Source organism: Hylaeus volcanicus, chromosome 4 (genome assembly GCF_026283585.1).
Source record: "Hylaeus volcanicus isolate JK05 chromosome 4, UHH_iyHylVolc1.0_haploid, whole genome shotgun sequence".
NCBI classification, from domain to species: domain Eukaryota; kingdom Metazoa; phylum Arthropoda; class Insecta; order Hymenoptera; family Colletidae; genus Hylaeus; species Hylaeus volcanicus.
In genome coordinates, this window is record NC_071979.1 from 17302085 (window position 1) to 17320552 (window position 18468).

The following is an 18468-nucleotide window of genomic DNA, read 5'->3' on the forward strand; positions in this document are numbered from 1 at the left end:
TTTATTATTGGCATTGTCTGATGAGAATAATTTGAATGCTTTTTGATAATAAAGAGGCAAATAATGCGGTACATTGCGAACACATTACCAGGAATGAAGACAGGGGATAGCGAAGCGTGATCGGATAAACGAAAGAGCTATCAGTATTCTGCTAGGTCCAGGAGCTTAATTGCCAATCTTATTTGAAGGAAACAAATCGTTCTACGATTCTTATACTGCGGCCTTTCCCCACGGATCAGAAGTGTCTTGCTTCGAATGCCAAGAAATACAGGAGAGAACGAAACGTGACGCCACGACGGCAGACTTATGCGCGTTACCTTATCCAGGTTGTTATCGTAAATCGACGTACCTTGTATCGCGCTAAGTAGGTTTTGCCTATTGATTCATCGTGATGTATACCCTGTCACTGTTCGAAAAATGAGGTAAATACACCAATTATCGATACATTTTTTGACAATCCTCACTTTGAATGATACTAGACAATTTTCGACACTATTCATTGCCTGTATTATCGTGTAAGAAGATAAGTGAATTTTAGAAGGAATAAACAGTACCTTTTACTATGTTTTTGATATGATAATGTATATTGTGTTTTAGATTCTAAATGAGTTTCAAGATATCTACCCGTTTATTTTCATAAAATAACTGCTGGTATAATTTCAACCATTCTAGCGTCTCGTTGCGTTGTACCACACGCACATGAATTTCCATCACGCTGTCACCGAATCGCTCCCATTCGAATAATCTCTAGCCTCGCGTTGTTTTCATTCGTTCCATTCTCGCCTCCGTCTACTCTTATTCTTCGTTTCTCCTAGTTTGCACCTCCAGTGCTACTCGAATGCATCAAACATCGCGCCGTGTATCTCTCTTCATATATTCTGACGCCCATTCCGTCGAGTACTCGTTAGCGATGGGATCAAGCATCTTACAAGTGGATTCAAACCTTCTATACTCTGGAAGTACTTTAGGAAATGAAGTTGCACTTCCAAAGCTTATAGATATGTGATGGATCTATATATATGTTAGTATTTCAAATACTCCTCGCAAAATACGTATACTCTATATACTTAAGAGTGTTTTGTAGATTTAGCAACTCCACACCCATGATAGCATTCACTTTTCAAATCATTCAAATTCTTCATGGAATATACGATATTGAATAATGACAATTGATTAGTGTCTCAAGTGACAATCTGTGCTTCGCTACCACCTTTTATACAAGGTGAATAACGAATCGGGATCAGTGGAGATTATTCTGTTATTAGCAGTTCGATTGAATATGTTTTTATCAACTTTTGCATTGTAATTGATTCAAATGAAGTTCATCGTGCAATCTTTTCTACATTAACATGTTTTAGAAAATGCATCCAAGTTCAAGGTCGTCATTTTGAACACTTGCTATAGCAGTAAGTACGCAAATAAAATTAATTAATGAAATATTTGAAGAGTGCTTTCAAACAATTTATTTTCTATTATCGTCAGCCTATCTAACCTTGAATGACCTTCAACTATTGATTTATCGTATTCGCCTTGAAATCCTCTAACAGATAGGCGTCTAATAACAGGACTGCTAATAACAGAATAATCTCCACTGATCACGATTCGTAATTCACCCTGTAGATCAAATATTCTACAAGTGTAAAAAGTGAAAGCTCATTTTTTACGAATATAATTTGCACCTTCGATCCTTTTATACGCGCCTCTGATTCTTGAGTACATGACGAAGTTGATCCCATCGCAATCAGTCGTTCCTGCGGTTTTCGTCGCGGCGTATACAGGTGCACTCGTCGTTGAAAATCCGATCGCGTAATTGCTACATCGCGCAATTGCTACATCGCGCGCTCCAGCTTTTTGCGCGTTCGTTCGAGCGTTCGTCGCTCCTCTATGGGGCGACGATTAACGCCCAGATAATTCCCACTGTAGTTTAGAGTTAGCAGGGATTTATTCGAGCAGAAATGTCGAGGTAGTCAGCGGATAAATTTAAAGCTTAATTGAGTTAGCTCCTATTACGCTGCCTGTTTACTGCGATAACTTTCTTTTGTACCGTCGAACAGGGCCCCGTGACTCCGAGAGTCAAACTAAACGCAACTGGTGCGAGAGTTACGTTTACAAAAGGATTTGCATTAGGGACTTCTTGTCAGAGCTTTCTAGGTGCTATACAGTGGGTGTAGAAAGTATTTGTACACTGATCAATTTCCAAAAGAAGTACGTAAAATTGTAATTTATTAACTTCCTTTTTATAAACAATAATATTCTACATATTCTTGGAAATCTCTAGAATAGATAGAGTACAAAAAAGTATTAGTTATTTATATGAGTTGCGAAATTAATAAGAAAACGAATAAATTGATAGAAATTCGTGCAATTTTTAAACCTTTAAGACTTCATAAATAAAAACGAAATTTACATTAATTTATAAATAATTAATACTTCATGGGATTTCCTTTCGATTTTATAAACTTCAACTAACTTCAACATTTAACTTTTTTATATGGAAAAGTGAACAACAAAAATGAAAACACGGATGCTTAAAATATCCAAGAAATTCAATAAAGAAAATATTAAGTCTATGATATGTATAAAGTTTCAGTCGAGATACTAGTATTCGAAAAATGTTATTGGATTACTGATGTATTACGATACAAAAATGTTGTAAAATGTTCGAGTGTAAAATACTAGAACGCTAAATCATTCGAATAGGCCCAGCTCCAATTTACATAGCTGGCAGACGTGACGAAAAGATACGATTCGCCGTCGAATAAATTTCTGCCCGTGTAACCGATATTTTTCCTATTCCCACGTTGCGTCCCGTCGACACTCGTTGAACGCGCTTCGTTTTCCATGTTCAAACGTCCCAAGTGTGCGCAACTGAAATTATTGCGACGTGTTATTGCGTACCTCTGTCCTCTCTCTGCCATGAAGGGGAAAACGTGAATTACGTATTCGAGTATGATCAAATATCGAATTATCATCGTTTCGCTATTTTTGGGGTGAATTATTTTCTCGTTTGAGGTTGAAAGTCGATAAATTGTCTATAACAGACTCTGTAAAGTGTTTCAAGTTGGTATGGTACAGGTGTCAATGAGTTCCATTAGCTCGGTTTTGCAGTTGATGAAACACAAACAAAATCTAATTATAACAAATATTTTGACTGCGTTCCAGAATGTGGTCAGGACTGTGACGCATCGGAAACAATAATGGAAAATATTTTGCAATTAAATTTCGATTGTCTCTTATTAATTGTTATAACAAATAACAATCATTTTTAATCTACCTACTTTTAACGATTGACCTACATTCCAAATATAATGAAAACAAAAAAGTTAATTAACGACGTAAATGGTACATTCTGTCTTTTAAACAATTTAAATTGAATTTATTCCACGGGAAGAATTTCTTTCGAGTTAAGACAAAGAAACCTTTTTCATAAAATAAATTCCTTTCAAATATTTACAAAAAGCAGAATGAGTCATTATATCGCTAATTAACCTTTTCACGTTAAATATTATGGGAACTAAGATATAAAGCTTTCAATGTAATTGAAAACCTTCTTTGCCTTCTTTGCCTTTAAATAACACCAGCTAGAAAACATTCACTTAATTTCTCGGCTAACAATAAACTTAAGCTGGCGATTCCTGTGTAGGATCCCACTTTGACAAAATTTAATCCCGTCTAGAACAATAGGCTGTTGTTTCAGCCTCACCAGTCATGGACGACTCCACCGTCTAGGCCGAAACATCTTTTAACTGGAAAGCATCCTTTCCCATAAAATAAATTCCATTTTAGATTTTCTCCAATTAGAACTGGTCCATTCGTACCGTTAATTAATTTTTTCATTTGAAATACTAAGATTTAAACTCATTTCTATACTTTCCACGCTTTTGATCGTCAGGCGAGGCTTGTATTTGAGCGACGTCCCCCTTCACGATGCCACCAGAGATCTCGTTCTGATGTCGGAGCAATTCGAGGCTGATTATAAATTAACGAGGAACTTGGAATTGCTTACCGATAAATTGCAGCAGACGTATCGCGAGCTCGACGGCGAGAAGCAGAAGACCGACAGGTAAGGATTCCCGTCGGCGTAATTTTCTGATTAAGGAAATCCCCATTGGCCTCGTTTGCCATTTATCCTGGCGTGATTCCACGGGAAAGGGTGGAGAGAAGTCGATTTTTCTACCAACTTGGAATTTCTTTCTTGACAAGATACTTTTTCCCGCCGGAAATTGGATCGCGCTTTTTCCATCGAGCGACACCTTTAAACTACGTTCGTTCCGACGCTCGTTGCAGGACGTTAGGTCCGGCAAATACTGGGTGTTCAGGTTGTGACTGCAAATGAGTGCTTTTCCAGAGGGTGTAATCGAAATTAGAAAGAGTCGCGTGGACTGCAGACGATTCAAGCATTTTATTTGATCCATGTAAAGTTTTCGATTCTTCAGCTTGGTAAAATACGTCATTTTTATTTTTTCAACTGAAAAAAACTCGGTGATCTGCTTTGCTACCTCCGTTAGGATAATTCCATCGGCCAGTTCCGTGATTCGAGGGGGTAAACGAAATTAGCGGAGTCGCCTGGCTCGTGATTAAACGAAGTTCCATTAAAAGTTGCGCGTGTTTCGCAGACTGCTGTACTCGGTGTTGCCCATTTCCGTGGCGAACGAGCTCAGGCACTCGAGACCGGTGCCAGCGAAGAAATATGACTGCGTTACGCTCCTATTTTCTGGAATCGTCGGTTTCGGGGCTTACTGTGCCGCTCACACGGACTCCAGCGGCGCCATGAAGATCGTCAACATGCTTAATCAACTGTACACCGCGTTCGATGTTCTCACCGACCCCAAGAAGAATCCCAACGTCTACAAGGTGAGCATTTATCAAGGTTTATGTAAAAAATCTTATACTTCAAATATGAAAGGTTATTAACCCTTTGAAGAGTAAGCATTTTCCAATATTGGTCAAAGCCAATTTATGTATATACCGGATAATATTTCTAGAAGACCAAGAAGAAAGTTTCTCGTTTGTAGTGTATTGCGTTCAAAGCGTATGCCACTGCAGGAAGCAGGTCTGGAAGAAGCACAAACGGTTGTCGTTCCTAACGACAATGGTTATTTAAATAGTAATGGAAGAAAGAGAAACTGTGTATACTGTTAAGAGCTCCTTTCTTTCCGCATGGCATTCGAACTGCGTAAAAGTTTGTGTTTCAATTCCCGAACGGACTTGGGTTGGAGAATCGATAAACGGATTTTATAAACGTATATCTTGGTCGGACTCGTTTCAAAACTAAATTGTATAAATTTTACCGGGTGCCGCCTTAGAAACGGGTCACGTTAATATCTTCACTATTTAAAGTCGTAGGAAACGGCATTGCTCAAGAAAGTTATACGACTTTGGAAATTAGCATTACACTTTTGAATGGAATACCTAAGTTTTTTTTTATTTTCACGATTTATTCATTAGACTTATCGGATCATAAATTTGTAACGTACTTTTTCGATGTGTAGATATTTCAAGGAGAGATTAAATTCGAATACGAATCATATTACAGTGAAAAGAGATTTATTTTAATGTTAATGTTTCTCTCGTATCTATTAAATGAAATGAATTTCCTGAGGAGAACCTAAAGCGAAGTCCCAGTTATTAATAAAATTCATTATAAATGCCTCGACCAGAATTTAATATATAATTCAGAAAAACACGTACGTTCTACCATTACAAAAAGGTAATCATTAATATTGATTATGCCCGTTTCGGAGCGATATTAAAAGGCATTAAAGTAAGATATCCGGTATCCATTATACGCTCGACAACGAATATATTTGAATTAACGAGAAGGCTTGTTAGCACTGATCCACTTTGGTTGGACTAGGTCGAAACTGTTGGTGACAAATACATGGCCGTGAGCGGATTACCGGAACCATGTCGTTGCCATGCACGATGCATCGCTCGCCTGGCGCTGGATATGATGGATCTGGCTGCAGACGAAGTGCAGATCGATGGCGAGCCTGTGGTAAGTTTCCATGTTTTATTGCAAGCTTGTCTTCGACCTCCAACCCGAAACTTACGCGAGGAATCTCGATAAGAGATCTCGACAACCTTCAAAGACCAGTTGAATGTCATTTACCATAGTAAAATTAATTTCCATGTACTGAAAGGTGCCCAAAAATAAAGAAGCCTAGCAAAAACATTTATTAAATAAAAATCAAATTAATAGATCATGAAATATTATTATAAATTGAGTAACGAAATAAGTGGAAGTAGATATCGTATTTCTTTCTACGTTTAACTGGTCTTTTCAATCGCTGGTCGTGGAACGCAGTACTGCATTCGATTATCCGTAAAAAGAGTCTTGTTCTTTTTCCTGAACGCACTCTTCCTGTTCCTACGCGAAAGCTTCCGCAGCGTTAACGCGATCGACGTGACGGGACTACGCACTATCGTTTATTAGACGATCTGCCTGTGATACCGTGTCGCTAACTCTTTCGTAGCAAATCACCATCGGGATCCACAGCGGTGAGGTCGTAACCGGAGTAATTGGCCACCGTATGCCTCGATACTGTCTCTTTGGAAACACGGTGAATCTCACCAGCCGTACGGAGACCACTGGCGAGCCTGGAAAAATTAACGTCTCCGAGGACGCGTACAGGTACAAATTATTAATTTTTGCTGCGTTAGGCACTTTAGGTGCAAATTATTAATTTTTGCTGCATTAGGCACTTCAGGTGCAACAAAGAAGTGTCAAGTTTTCTCCAGTTCTCTCAATACTTTTTAGCTTGTCCATTTTAAGATTCAAAATGATATGCAGTCAGCTCCATAAGTGTTCGTACCCTCTATGTTTATTGAAGAAATTTGTCCATATTAAATGATAAGTTTTACGTTTCCATATCAATTTTTCATTATAAATATATACCATTATTCAGACCATTAATTTACCATTTAATTTAGACAAATGTGTTCAATTGAGATAGAGTGTACGAATAGTTATGGGACTGACTGTAAGTATAAATTTGTATACACTTATCGTCAACGTTGATACATTATGAACTACTCCCTAAAACGATAAAATATAATAACTTTAGTTCAAGAATTGCTCGAGAAAACTTGAGTTTAAAAGACATGAACTGGCACCACTTTCATAGTAAACATCTCGTATACAGGGATTAAATTCACAAGGTTAATTTCCAAGGCTACGAACTTTCAAAATATCCAATTAAAATGAAACTCGACTTTTTAAACATTCTTAATGAGAATCCTCCTTTGACTGACTTTAATATTCTAAATGGATCTAGGGAATTAATTAGTGAAGGTGATTTCTGGGATCGACGAGATCCACTTTAGATTTCGATGGCCGCAATAAAACGAGATGGGACGAATGCGCGCGATTTGTTCGTTCTTGTTTTCGAACCGTCATTTTTGCTACTGGTATTTCTTTTGGCAAACCTCTGAACTGTTTTCAACTAACGCTTGGGAGACTTCGAGCGCATAAAAAGATCAATAATCCAGACGTCCTTGCGCCGACATGAAAGATGGTCAGTTTGTGGACTTAATGTACAGATAAGCAGATACAAGTAGGTCGAACGGAAATATTGCTGTGACTAGGGAATAACATCGCGTACATGCGAATATTTATTTTTATTGCTTGGGCATGTTGAATTATTCCTCAAGGATGATGGTATCGATAAAGAAACATGGTGGAGCTTGTACCATTTTAATTGTTCATTGGTCGATCCATCCTGAATAATATACTGAATTGAATACGCGATATGGAAGAACTCGAAAGAAAACACATGCTATACATTTACAAAAGCAATAACCATATCTATATATTCACTGTCGCGTTACTGAGCTTGCAATACTTTACTTGTTAGTTCATATTTCATCTTCTTTATAATTTTAATTGTTCAGTGGTCGATCCATCTTGAACAATACACTGAATTGAATACGTGATATGGAAGAACTCGAAAGAAAATACATGCCATACATTTACAAAAGCAATACAAATATCTGTATATCCACCGTCGCGTTATTGAGCTTGAAATACTGTATTTAGTTCACAGTTCATCTTCTTTATAATTTATTATTCGCTACCTTCGTTGAATCAGAAAATTGATATTCATGGTCCGTGCTATGGAACCGAAGCGTTAAAGTATCCTTTGTAATCAACGCGCGCCTCGATTTAGTAACGAACGCCTGCTAATCAAGTCCAGCAGCATTATCGCGACAATGAATTGTTTAGACCAGAGGTAATTCAATTACACCAGTAAACTCAGGAAAGTCCAGCGCGGAGCTGCGGGGACATCCATCTCGGAAATTCGTTGAACGTGCAGCAGGTCAAAATTTAATGCGAAGCGGCATTTATATCGCTGCGACTACGATTCACTGTCGATCGACCACCTGAACATTTTATTATTGCTGCTGTATTGTCGCGAGACACACTGTCACTGCTCGGCTTATCGAACGTCGAATTTATTAAACGTCTATCCAGAATCGTGTTAAATATTGAATATGAAATTTATTACCCGCGCGTCGAGTGTCTCGAAGGATTTATACGCTTGGTTCTAGCAATCAATTCCAGCTGGCTCGGTTCGATTAACTTTGTCGCAATATTTCATTATTATTGGACACTGTAGAGCGTAGAGTGTAGTATCGAGCAATGATAAACTTATAAATAGGAAAAAATATCGGTTTAGGTCGATGTAAAACTTCGCTGATATTAATTTAAAGATTATCAGTCGTTTTCGATTTTACTAGGAACAATTTCAAAAATAAATTTTGCGAGCGATGATTTTGCTTTACATGCTTTCCCTGTTCATTCTAACAAAAAAGAAAGTAAAATATAACTCAAATGTGCAAGAAGTTCGCATGGAACGCGTGGGAGACATATTTTTGTGAAAGCGTTAACACCATAAGAACGTTCTCGCGACACTTGCGTTATGTGAAAAGGAAGAACACAGTTTGCAGAATCTCGAAACGTTTCGATGTTCTCGCGGAGCGTTCGTGATTCAGAAAGAGTTTCTCTGATTCCCAGCACTCATTATCTTCAGGATATTACAACGTATAATTATCGCGGACCTATTGAACCTGACTTTCCCTTAACCTGGCGCAGACTGTCCTACAGAATGGAAGTTAGAACGTTAATTTATTACGAATCGAAAGTTGAACCTAAATTTCTTCTAATTTAACGTAAATTCTTCAACACCGATATTTGTATTTACAACTTATTTGATTCTCGTAAGTATAACCTATTTACTCGTCTACTTTGTCTATTTTCATCCCCCTAAAAAACAGCTGCACTACTTTTTCACACATCAGTATTCGTCGCGTGAGTTTTCGTTGTCAGAAGTTCGCCTATTGGCTGAAGTATACGCGGTCGCATCAGATGACCCGTATCACGCGACACGACATAAATCTTTAGGGACGTTTCTACGAATTGTAAACTCGAGAAGGGATTTCACATACAAACTGGAAAAGTCGATACATCTGTATCGAAATTGATAGGTTTTCCTATGGGTTTTTCCATGCTCTGCTGCCCCAACTCGATCAGCAACTACGACGATTTATGTAACACTCGATACGCTGACAAAAGAAATTGCATTGAAAAGTTATGGTCGACTACAAGGCACCTCGGTCAATGCTTTCAGCTTATGCACGCATTTCGCGCGTCGAACTTCGAAACTTGATGCCGCAGGTTCGTGTGGGAGCGATTCATCGAGTTTCGATTACAGTTTCGATGAACTTCGAGTGCAATCTAGAAACCGACTACAGTTTCGCAATGTCACATGCAGCGAAGTGAATTTTCATGTATAAATATATTGGTCTCAGTGGTTTCGTTATAATTTGAAAGAAAAATGTTTATACATGAAGAGTCGCATGAAAAGTCACTTCATCTGTTTCAACGACAGCTATATTTCTGAAAGGTCTGAAACTCACGTGACCTAGAAATAACTTTGTCACTTCCACTCAGTGATATTTCTGTATAAATGTTTTCCTACAAATATTGTTACATCATTACTTAAGTGCGTCGTTATTGTCTGAACCGAAGTTATCGATTTTCCACACACCTAACTCGTCACGCAACCATATTAGCCCTCTATTGCACGACCATTTTATTGTACATATGAGCCGTTGACTGTACAAATCGATTAACTCCGCTTTTTTAAAAATCTTAAATTTAAGTGTCAAAGCACTTAAACCATTAAAACACCATTAAACGACAAAATTATTTTGGCCATTGAATAATAAATAATTTATTTCAGAGGCTATTTTGATCACATTTCTCAACTTTTTGTTGTATGGAGTTAATGGATTTGTGCAATGAGCAGCTCATATATCTAAAAGAAATTATATTCAGCTCACTAAATGAAGTATCCTCAGTGAACTTTGAAGAATGTCCTTCCTTTGCATTCCAAATGAAACACATCTCGTAGCAGCGGGTAGATCAAATACTAATCAGTCTCAAGAGGGTTTTAAGTAAACTCTGGCGTATCCCTAAACTTAGGGTCTCTCTATCTCACCTAACAAGTCCAAGTTTCGACCCACAACGGCGAAAGTACATATATCAGTCGGTGAGCAGGTCCAAGTAGTCCCTGAGCGACGCTGGGATCTGTAGACTCTGTATTCCATGCGGCAGGGCCCAGTTCTCAAACAGAGTCTCTCTAATACGACAACGACACAAGTGTCTCAATTCAGGTGGATTCAGACCACTCCTCTCGGGTGGCACCAACTTCTGCTCCACCAGAGTAGGATACTGTTCATAAAGAGAGACACTGTAGATGCCGCTTTTGTCAGCTATGTAACTGGGCGTTTTCACAAAAGCTGTGGTCACGGTTCTCAGCACTATCCTCAGACATTGAAGCAAGGGTTCAGGATAAACTGCCTGCTGTTGTCCAGGCTGAGGGTCGTACTCGCTCAGTCTCGTCAACAGCATTTCCAAGGGAGACGGAGCCAAATTGTCTGGCTCTACGGAAGCTCCGTAACGCAGCATGACGAGAAGAATATCTGGCGAGCCGTTTTGAATGGCCACCCTTAATGGCAACGCCTGTCCGTAGGACTCCATGGGTATATCAATCAAGCGTCTCTTCATGGGCAATAGCTGGCACCTGTACTCGAGCCGTCCAATGGTGGCGTGGTGCAGAAAGTATATCAGCGCGTTGATGTTCTCCTCGCGGTCCTCAAAGTCGCTCTTCCAACCTGACAGGAAGTGGGTCACCCGTGTACCGAAGATAGCGCCCACTAATATACGCTCAAAGGTCTTCTCGCAGTAGAAGATGTCGTTGAGCAGTCGCGAGACGATTTCGTTGTTCTCGAGATTCCAGTCGTAGCAGAGCTTCGCTGCCACGTAGAGAACGTTGTGGAACTTGCCTAGCAGGCAGACGTAGCCGTTCTCCATCATGGCTATGTTGTGGTAGCGCAGGGCGGACATCACTATCCTCTCGCAGACGTCCTGCTTGTCTAGGTTCTCCGCTATAAACAACGGAAAAATTGTACTGATGTGATCTATGGACAGATGGGGGGATTTCAATCAGGAGTATTACTAATTTGAGATGAATTACAGGTTCACTTAGGGAAAGAAGTTTAACTTATTAATTGCCAAATTTCCATTCCGGTTCCGTTCAACTTACGGACGAATTTCAAATGTGTTCGCTTTTTGTAAAGAAACGAAGGACAGAATACACAGTTTCTATTACACACAGTATTGACTGATATACATAAAATGAAATTAAACTGTCAGACATACCAAATATATTTCTAGCGCCGAATGGTGTACGGAAAATTCCAAAATCCCGAAATAGGAATCATGGCATCTAATGAGTTAAGTATGACCATACAGTGGGAGCATACAAAAAATTAAACTGTATGTGTAATCAAAGCCAGGAGGAAAGAAACTATATCATCAGCTATTTGTTGCGTATAACTATTGCAATGTATCGGAACGTAATGGTCGAAAAAACACGTATTCTTCCATATGTTACCATTAGCTGATCATTGCGTTCCAATAGAATCGCAATAGTCATACGCAACGAATAACTGATTATTAGATTTCTTTTTTTTTTCTGTCGTCGATTGCACACATCACCAGGCCAGTGTAACCTGTAATGATGTATGCTACGTTCGCGTGGTCACACTTTTGAGTTTCATTTTCACAGTAAAACACAACTACGAAGGGAATCGACAGGGAAACAGTGTCTATGGACCTATGAAAATCCGTGGAAAGTCCCACTGCGATGGTAGAAGTCGATGACACGACAACTTTTTCTTTCACGAGCCAATACTTTCGATGGCGAGGCATCGAATCACCGTTTTACATAATTTTTTAAAGAAAGCAAAATCATACGGGGCGACGATGGACGGTTTCTCCCGCGTATAACATTACACGGGATCACTTTCCTTCCGCTATTCCCGACCGAGTCACTTTCATGGTCGCACAATAGAATTTCTAGCGGATCGCTGAACGAACCGGGCAATCACTGAATCGAAAAAATGTATACAGGCGAGTAGAAACGGCCCGGAACCTCCATCCCATGCGATCGCGACCAAAACCCCGTTAACCATACAGTAAATAGCGGGTAATTTCACAGAAAATTCTTTGATCAAATATAAGTATTTGCAGCACAACTAAATAAACCTAACGAGGACTGCAAAGAAAGGTTAACGTTTACATTATACGATATTGATAAATTGAACGGTGCTCGCAAACGTTCACCTATTCACTAGTAACTACGAGATGTAGTTCACATTGATTGCAATTACTCAAGGGATAGGTTTATAGCCTTTTCAGTCACGAATTATTGCAAAAGAAGATCGTAAATTTTCTGTTTAAATAACAAATTGAACCCTTTGAGTGCCAAGGAGCGATATATCGCTCCTCCATACACTCGTAAAAACGGCCGAGAGTGATACATCGCTGCTCAAAGCTGTAACAAAATTCCAGTTCAAGTGTAGTGAAAATATTTTCTTTAAACACATTAAACACATGTAACAAATTATGACTTCGCTCACTGTCACAGAATTGTCCAATCCGTTCCCATCGTTTAATGCGCATAAACCATAAAAATCTTAGATTTCGTAAGCGGAGATTATTACCTTCCGCGCAGCTATTTATCACGTCGGAGAAGTAGCCTACCAACTCTCGACGTTTGTAACGCGAGGCCAGGCAACTGCGCTCCATTTCAGCGAACAGCTTGTCGAAGTAGCCGTCTATCAACACTTCCATCTTTTCTGGATCGAAGAGAAACGTTCGACATGCACTAATTTCGCGTTGGGACGAGCGTACCGCTGTCGTTCGTCCACGAATGGTCGGCTGGACATCAGGCACCACCGGGGAGACGACGCCAATGGCTAATTCGATTAGGTGTTAAAAAAGTATTTCGAGGGCTTCCTCTGCTCGTTCCCTTAGCAAAGCGCACGACGAGTCCGCCTTACTACGCCGCGGTAAATATTACATTCCCGTCCGAACGGTGTATAAACATACCTAATTAAGCGGGAACGTCGAGTCTCGACGATTACCGATTTCCCAGCGTCCAGCGAGTTTATAACAGCTCAAAGGCAGTAAATTACACGATATTTCTCGTTGCTGCGATTGCTGGCTTCGCAGACACACTTTCAGCCCGAGTGTACTCTTAATGGAAGGATTTTAATGTGGGTTGAGGTCACCCGTCATCACTCGATAGTTCTGACTGAAGTTATTAGTAGAAATTCAACGCGATGCTAAACTGTCTATAATTATCGGAAATTAAATACGAATCGTAATTTCACCTGCTATTTGTCGACGAAAACGGTTGAAATAATATTGAAGTATTTTCACAGCCACCATTATGCAACTTTCGTGACGAGACCCTTGCAGGAAAACATTTAATTACAGAATGACAGGGAATACAACACGATCGAATTGAGTTTAAACTTTCAAATAGTATGCAGACAATCCTTAACAACAGAAACGAATTTCTTAAATTAGTCAAGATATTAATGAAATATAACATGTTAAATAAATTATAATTAAATTGTAATGATTGACGTAGTCATTAATAACTTCGTAGTTGATGTGACCTTACATAAAGTAATTAAACAACAACAACGAAATATTGAAGTATTTTATATACTTTCATCTGTGGCTCTTTATCAGAAGACTTTATTATTTTCACCACAGTAACTCATTAACTGTGCCTTAATTGCCTCCACAATAACAACGTCCAATTCTTGAATCGCCTACTTACCTATTTTTCTAACTGTAAACTCGAATTCGTCGTCACGTTGATAAGATAATAATATTTTCACTGTTGCAGGTACCTCTGCATGCCTGAGAACCAGGATCCACAGTTTCTGTTGGAGTACAGAGGTCCCGTGACCATGAAGGGCAAATCGGAACCCATGAACGTTTGGTTCCTGTCCAGAGAAACAGAACTAGTCGCCTAACTTCGTCAACGCTATGGCGATTCACCATCGTAGTATTATTGCGACTGTACACTTACACCATCAATATATTGTGTAGGGGATAAGATTTTTACGGTTCTAAAACTCCATAAACGATAACACAACCCTTGGGTCGACTTCTTTGCTACTGAAGTTATTATGTCGTTCATATTTTAAAAAATTCGGAGAGCGCAAAATGTTAGCTCTTAAATTAATTACAAACTCCTACAGAATTATACGTCGTATACTTGTGGATTACTGAAGAATCCTGCAAAGCTTGTTTTTGTTAAATTTAAATTAAATGAATGTAATTGTGAATTATAACGATAGGATTAAATGAAAATCGACGGGATAATAATCGGAATTTTCGAGAAATGATACGACATAAGATGGAATTGTTATTCGGCAACAATGCGAGCATGTGAATTCAATTTCTCCCATTCACGTGTCTTGCAGTGGGCCACAAATCCTCATTATCGTCCTCTCAAACCAGAAATCGCCTACTGTTTGTATTCCAACACAGTAATTTACTTCTGGCAAGGCGGCCGATAATTGTTGAATGGAAAATTTGTTATCGCAAATAATTTACAATGTCCTGCGTTGAATGGAGAGTCGAGAAGTCCTCCTAGGCTCTAGCCACGTCCAAACGACTCCTTTCGCGCGAACGTCGACTTCGCAATGAGTTTACCAATTGTAAATGTAAGAAGCAATCAAATATAAGTGTCACCGTGTGTCGCTCGAAGGTATGCAGAGTTTCATTTCCCGTTTTCGTCGGCCCTGTTGACTGGAGGTCCTGCGCCAGAGGTCGCAAGTACGAAATAACCTCACCCTTAAGCATATAAAATGAAAAAAAAAAAGAGAAAGAGGAACGTCTATAACCAGGGAGAGCTCGATGGAATGCTGGACGCTGAAAGGTGTAACGGAACCTGTTCTACTCCCAACACGTCCCACGCACGTCGCAAGGTCAATACATCCGAGCCTCGCACACACAGCAATTCTTGATACGACACAGATTCCAGCAATCATTTTTCCTTATTTCCTGCCGAGTAATATCTCAATGTACGACTTGTCTTGCGAGAGTAATAATTCATGCTTGTTAGGGATTAGTTGCCTGTCCTGGTTCTCTTCAATTAAACGAATGGTGCGCGTAAATAGTGCGTCGATCTTGTAGATAATTTAACAGCAATTAGTTGTGCATGATTTTGGTATGGGAAATATTATATGAATGTGTAAGGAATATTTTTGTGAGCGAACAAACACAGAGAGTAATTAAAAGGAAGAGAACTGAACAACTGAACTCGCTAATTCATAATCTGAACATATATATTTGTATCTAGGACTAGTCACGCGACTACTAATTACCGAATACCTATTATTGTAACTCAATTACGCGCTACATGGAAGGAAGGACCGCGATTCCCGTGACGCCAACGTCACGACGCATCGATGCGGAGCCGCTACCAGCGCGTACGTTCAAATTTGTTTACAAATGCAAGTATTATTTCAGTGTATCGTTTTTTTTTCTGGAGTATATTGTAAGTAGAGTTTGTTACTCATCGCGTTAGAAGCCCCAAAGTATTTACAAATAAATTGCAACCGAGTTAGAATGCTGGAATTTGTTTACAGCGTAGACTCGGTGTCGTTTCGTGTCAGCGAGCCTCACAGTCGTAAAAATTGTTTCGCATTTTCCAGAACTTTTACTTTGATTGAAAAACGCACGTTGATATTTGAATACGCACGTGGCCCTATCAAACATTCGTGCGCGATATCGCGCGTACGTGAGCCCGCGCGCGCGAAACCAGATGAAAAAGAAAAGGAAACGAGAATTCCCAAGGAGTATATTACGATTTCCTAGACACGCTTGTTGCATGTTATTTTAACTGTTTATAAAGTTGCTTATTCAATCGCATGCCGCGGTAAGCGGCATGCTGAATACAGGTTTCGCGTCGTGGAAAGAAAGGCGAACACCACCCAACTGGTTTACCGGGTGAGGTATGTGGAAAATAAGGCCAAATAATAAAGAGTAAAAGAAACATCCGAGAGTGTGGGATCAACCGATCGATGCCAATAGTGGGGATCTTGCCAAACGCCTGATTTGCATAGGGGACACGATCTACGGGGATCTAGAATTCTTCCAAAAATCAGTCGAAACTTTCTACATTCCTTTTAATTAAATAAAATTTACTTTTTTGTTGTTAAGTTAGAGACGTGCTCCTCTTTTTATGGCGAAAGCAACGTCAAGGTTCTTTATTTTTGGATTCCTCGGGATATGTTATAATTTGAAAAAAATATACACGGAAGTAAAAGGGATTAACCCTTTGCACTCCTATGTCGAGTGTGATTCGACATCAGCTTTCATCTCAGGAGCTCGTTTGTCGAGTCCCACTCGACGTTCCTTATGTCCAAATCAATAGTGAAGGATATTGTTTCAAGAGATATCATGCACCTGAAAATTACAAAGTACAACAATAGTGTGACAAAAACTGGTATTTAAGTGAATTTGTTTCTTCCTTTAATTATTTAAATTGCCTTATTTTTTAGTTACAGAAAATTTCAAATAAAACAATTAAAAACGTTGAGAGCTGCTGGTAACGAAATTGAAATATAATTCAGAGTGCAAAAGGTTAAAGAAGGACGACGACGAAGGTAAGGACGAAAGCCAATTTATAAGAGTATATGTAAATTATAGTTAGAAATATTACCTGAACTATTACCTGGTTGATGAAAACGAACAATTACTGATGAAAGGTAATTCGCGAGGTAATAAAGGTAAATAAAGGTAATAAAGGTAAAGGTAATAAAGCTTACACGACGATAAAAGTCGGAGCGCCAAGTGATTGTAGCAAATTGGAACACAGAAGTCGCGGGTAACAAGGATAAAATATCGACTGTCGATATTTAGCGCAGGTATGGAAGATAGCAATAGTCAAAGTTTGTATCCGGTAGTCCAGAAGTATCTCGGACCTCGCTACCTAATTCAAATTTACATTGCTAAATCAGATTTCTATGTACACGAATAACTATGCTCAGTATGCAATGACCCACATATCTTGTATGATAATACGTTGTTCCTGGATGAGTTGCGTGACTGCTTTTTGAAATATTGGAAACAACTCTATATAAAAATATACTCTGCAAATTGTTATCTTGCAAAGGATACTTACTCTAGCACTATTTCTCTCGACGTCTGAAATGTATGCCGCAGGATTCGCTTACCGTAGACACCGAATGCTGACGTCAAGTATGATAAACTGTTTAGAAGCAGTAAAAGTATCGATCGGTTAGAATTCGCAGTGATATACAAGGGTGTGACTGGTAAAGATTTGTCCGACGGTATGAAAGTATCGACCAGTTCACCTGGGTAAATGAACTCTCGCTAAAACAAGCGCACTTCGGACTGGACTTCAATAGCAGACTACACGAAACAGGAGACCAGTGTCGATTATTTAAACCGAAAGTTTTCCTCGCGTGGAAAAATTTGGAGTAAATGGGATTAAGTGGTGGACCAAGATGTCCACCTAAAGAAAGAACGTGTATCATCTATCTAGGATGAAGGGATTCATTCCAGATAGATTTATTTATTAACGAATTGCACGCATTCTGCTTCCTAGTGGCAGTAATTACACGGTCGTTTACAACGCTCGTGGCTAATCCGTAGGAAACAAAAGCGAATCGTTGCGCAACGTCTCGTACTTCCGACCGTTCTAGGAACGCTGCGTACAAGAAGAAGAAAATTCCCCAACGATCAAACGTATCGTCAACGTTGCTTTCCATTCACGCGGCCATTCACACGCGCGCGGGGCTTCCACGGTCGCGAAGAAATCATTGGAACATCCGAGACAGTGGTTCTTAACCACTTCAAATTATATTGGGTTGTCCAGAACGTTCGTGCTAATTTTTTAAAAAAATCCAAAGGCATATTTGAATTTTGATATATATTTATTGAATTATACCATTTTGTTCCATAATCTTTCTATCTTTTAAGGGATGTATTCAGACCTGTACCACATACCAAAAATCGACATGGACTTTCCAGACAAATCAATAATTACTTAATGAAAGTATAAATAT

The 18468-nt window shown here is 39.2% G+C and overlaps 2 protein-coding genes across 3 annotated transcripts in view; one reads left to right on the forward strand and one right to left on the reverse strand.

Annotated features, from left to right (window-relative positions):
- LOC128874661 (guanylate cyclase soluble subunit beta-1) overlaps window positions 1-15369 on the forward strand; it is a 30753-nt gene extending 15384 nt beyond the window's left edge. The window contains exons 10-14 of one of the 2 annotated variants that reach the window (XM_054119592.1): window positions 3893-4063; window positions 4617-4854; window positions 5858-5998; window positions 6477-6634; window positions 14271-15369. In XM_054119592.1, the coding sequence (XP_053975567.1) occupies window positions 3893-4063; window positions 4617-4854; window positions 5858-5998; window positions 6477-6634; window positions 14271-14400 (838 nt within the window). In that variant the 3' untranslated portion in view covers window positions 14401-15369. Of the gene's footprint in view, window positions 1-3892; window positions 4064-4616; window positions 4855-5857; window positions 5999-6476; window positions 6673-6710; window positions 6910-14270 lie in introns of those variants that run through there. The other variant, XM_054119593.1, reaches the window with a different exon arrangement.
- LOC128874662 (uncharacterized) lies at window positions 9396-13291 on the reverse strand. The gene is made up of 2 exons (XM_054119594.1): window positions 13072-13291; window positions 9396-11451 (listed from the first exon to the last, which is right to left on the reverse strand). Exons 1-2 carry the CDS (start codon window positions 13199-13201, stop codon window positions 10547-10549), a joined length of 1035 nt encoding a protein of 344 aa, XP_053975569.1. The 5' UTR covers window positions 13202-13291; the 3' UTR covers window positions 9396-10546.
- Window positions 15370-18468: the final 3099 nt, after the last annotated feature.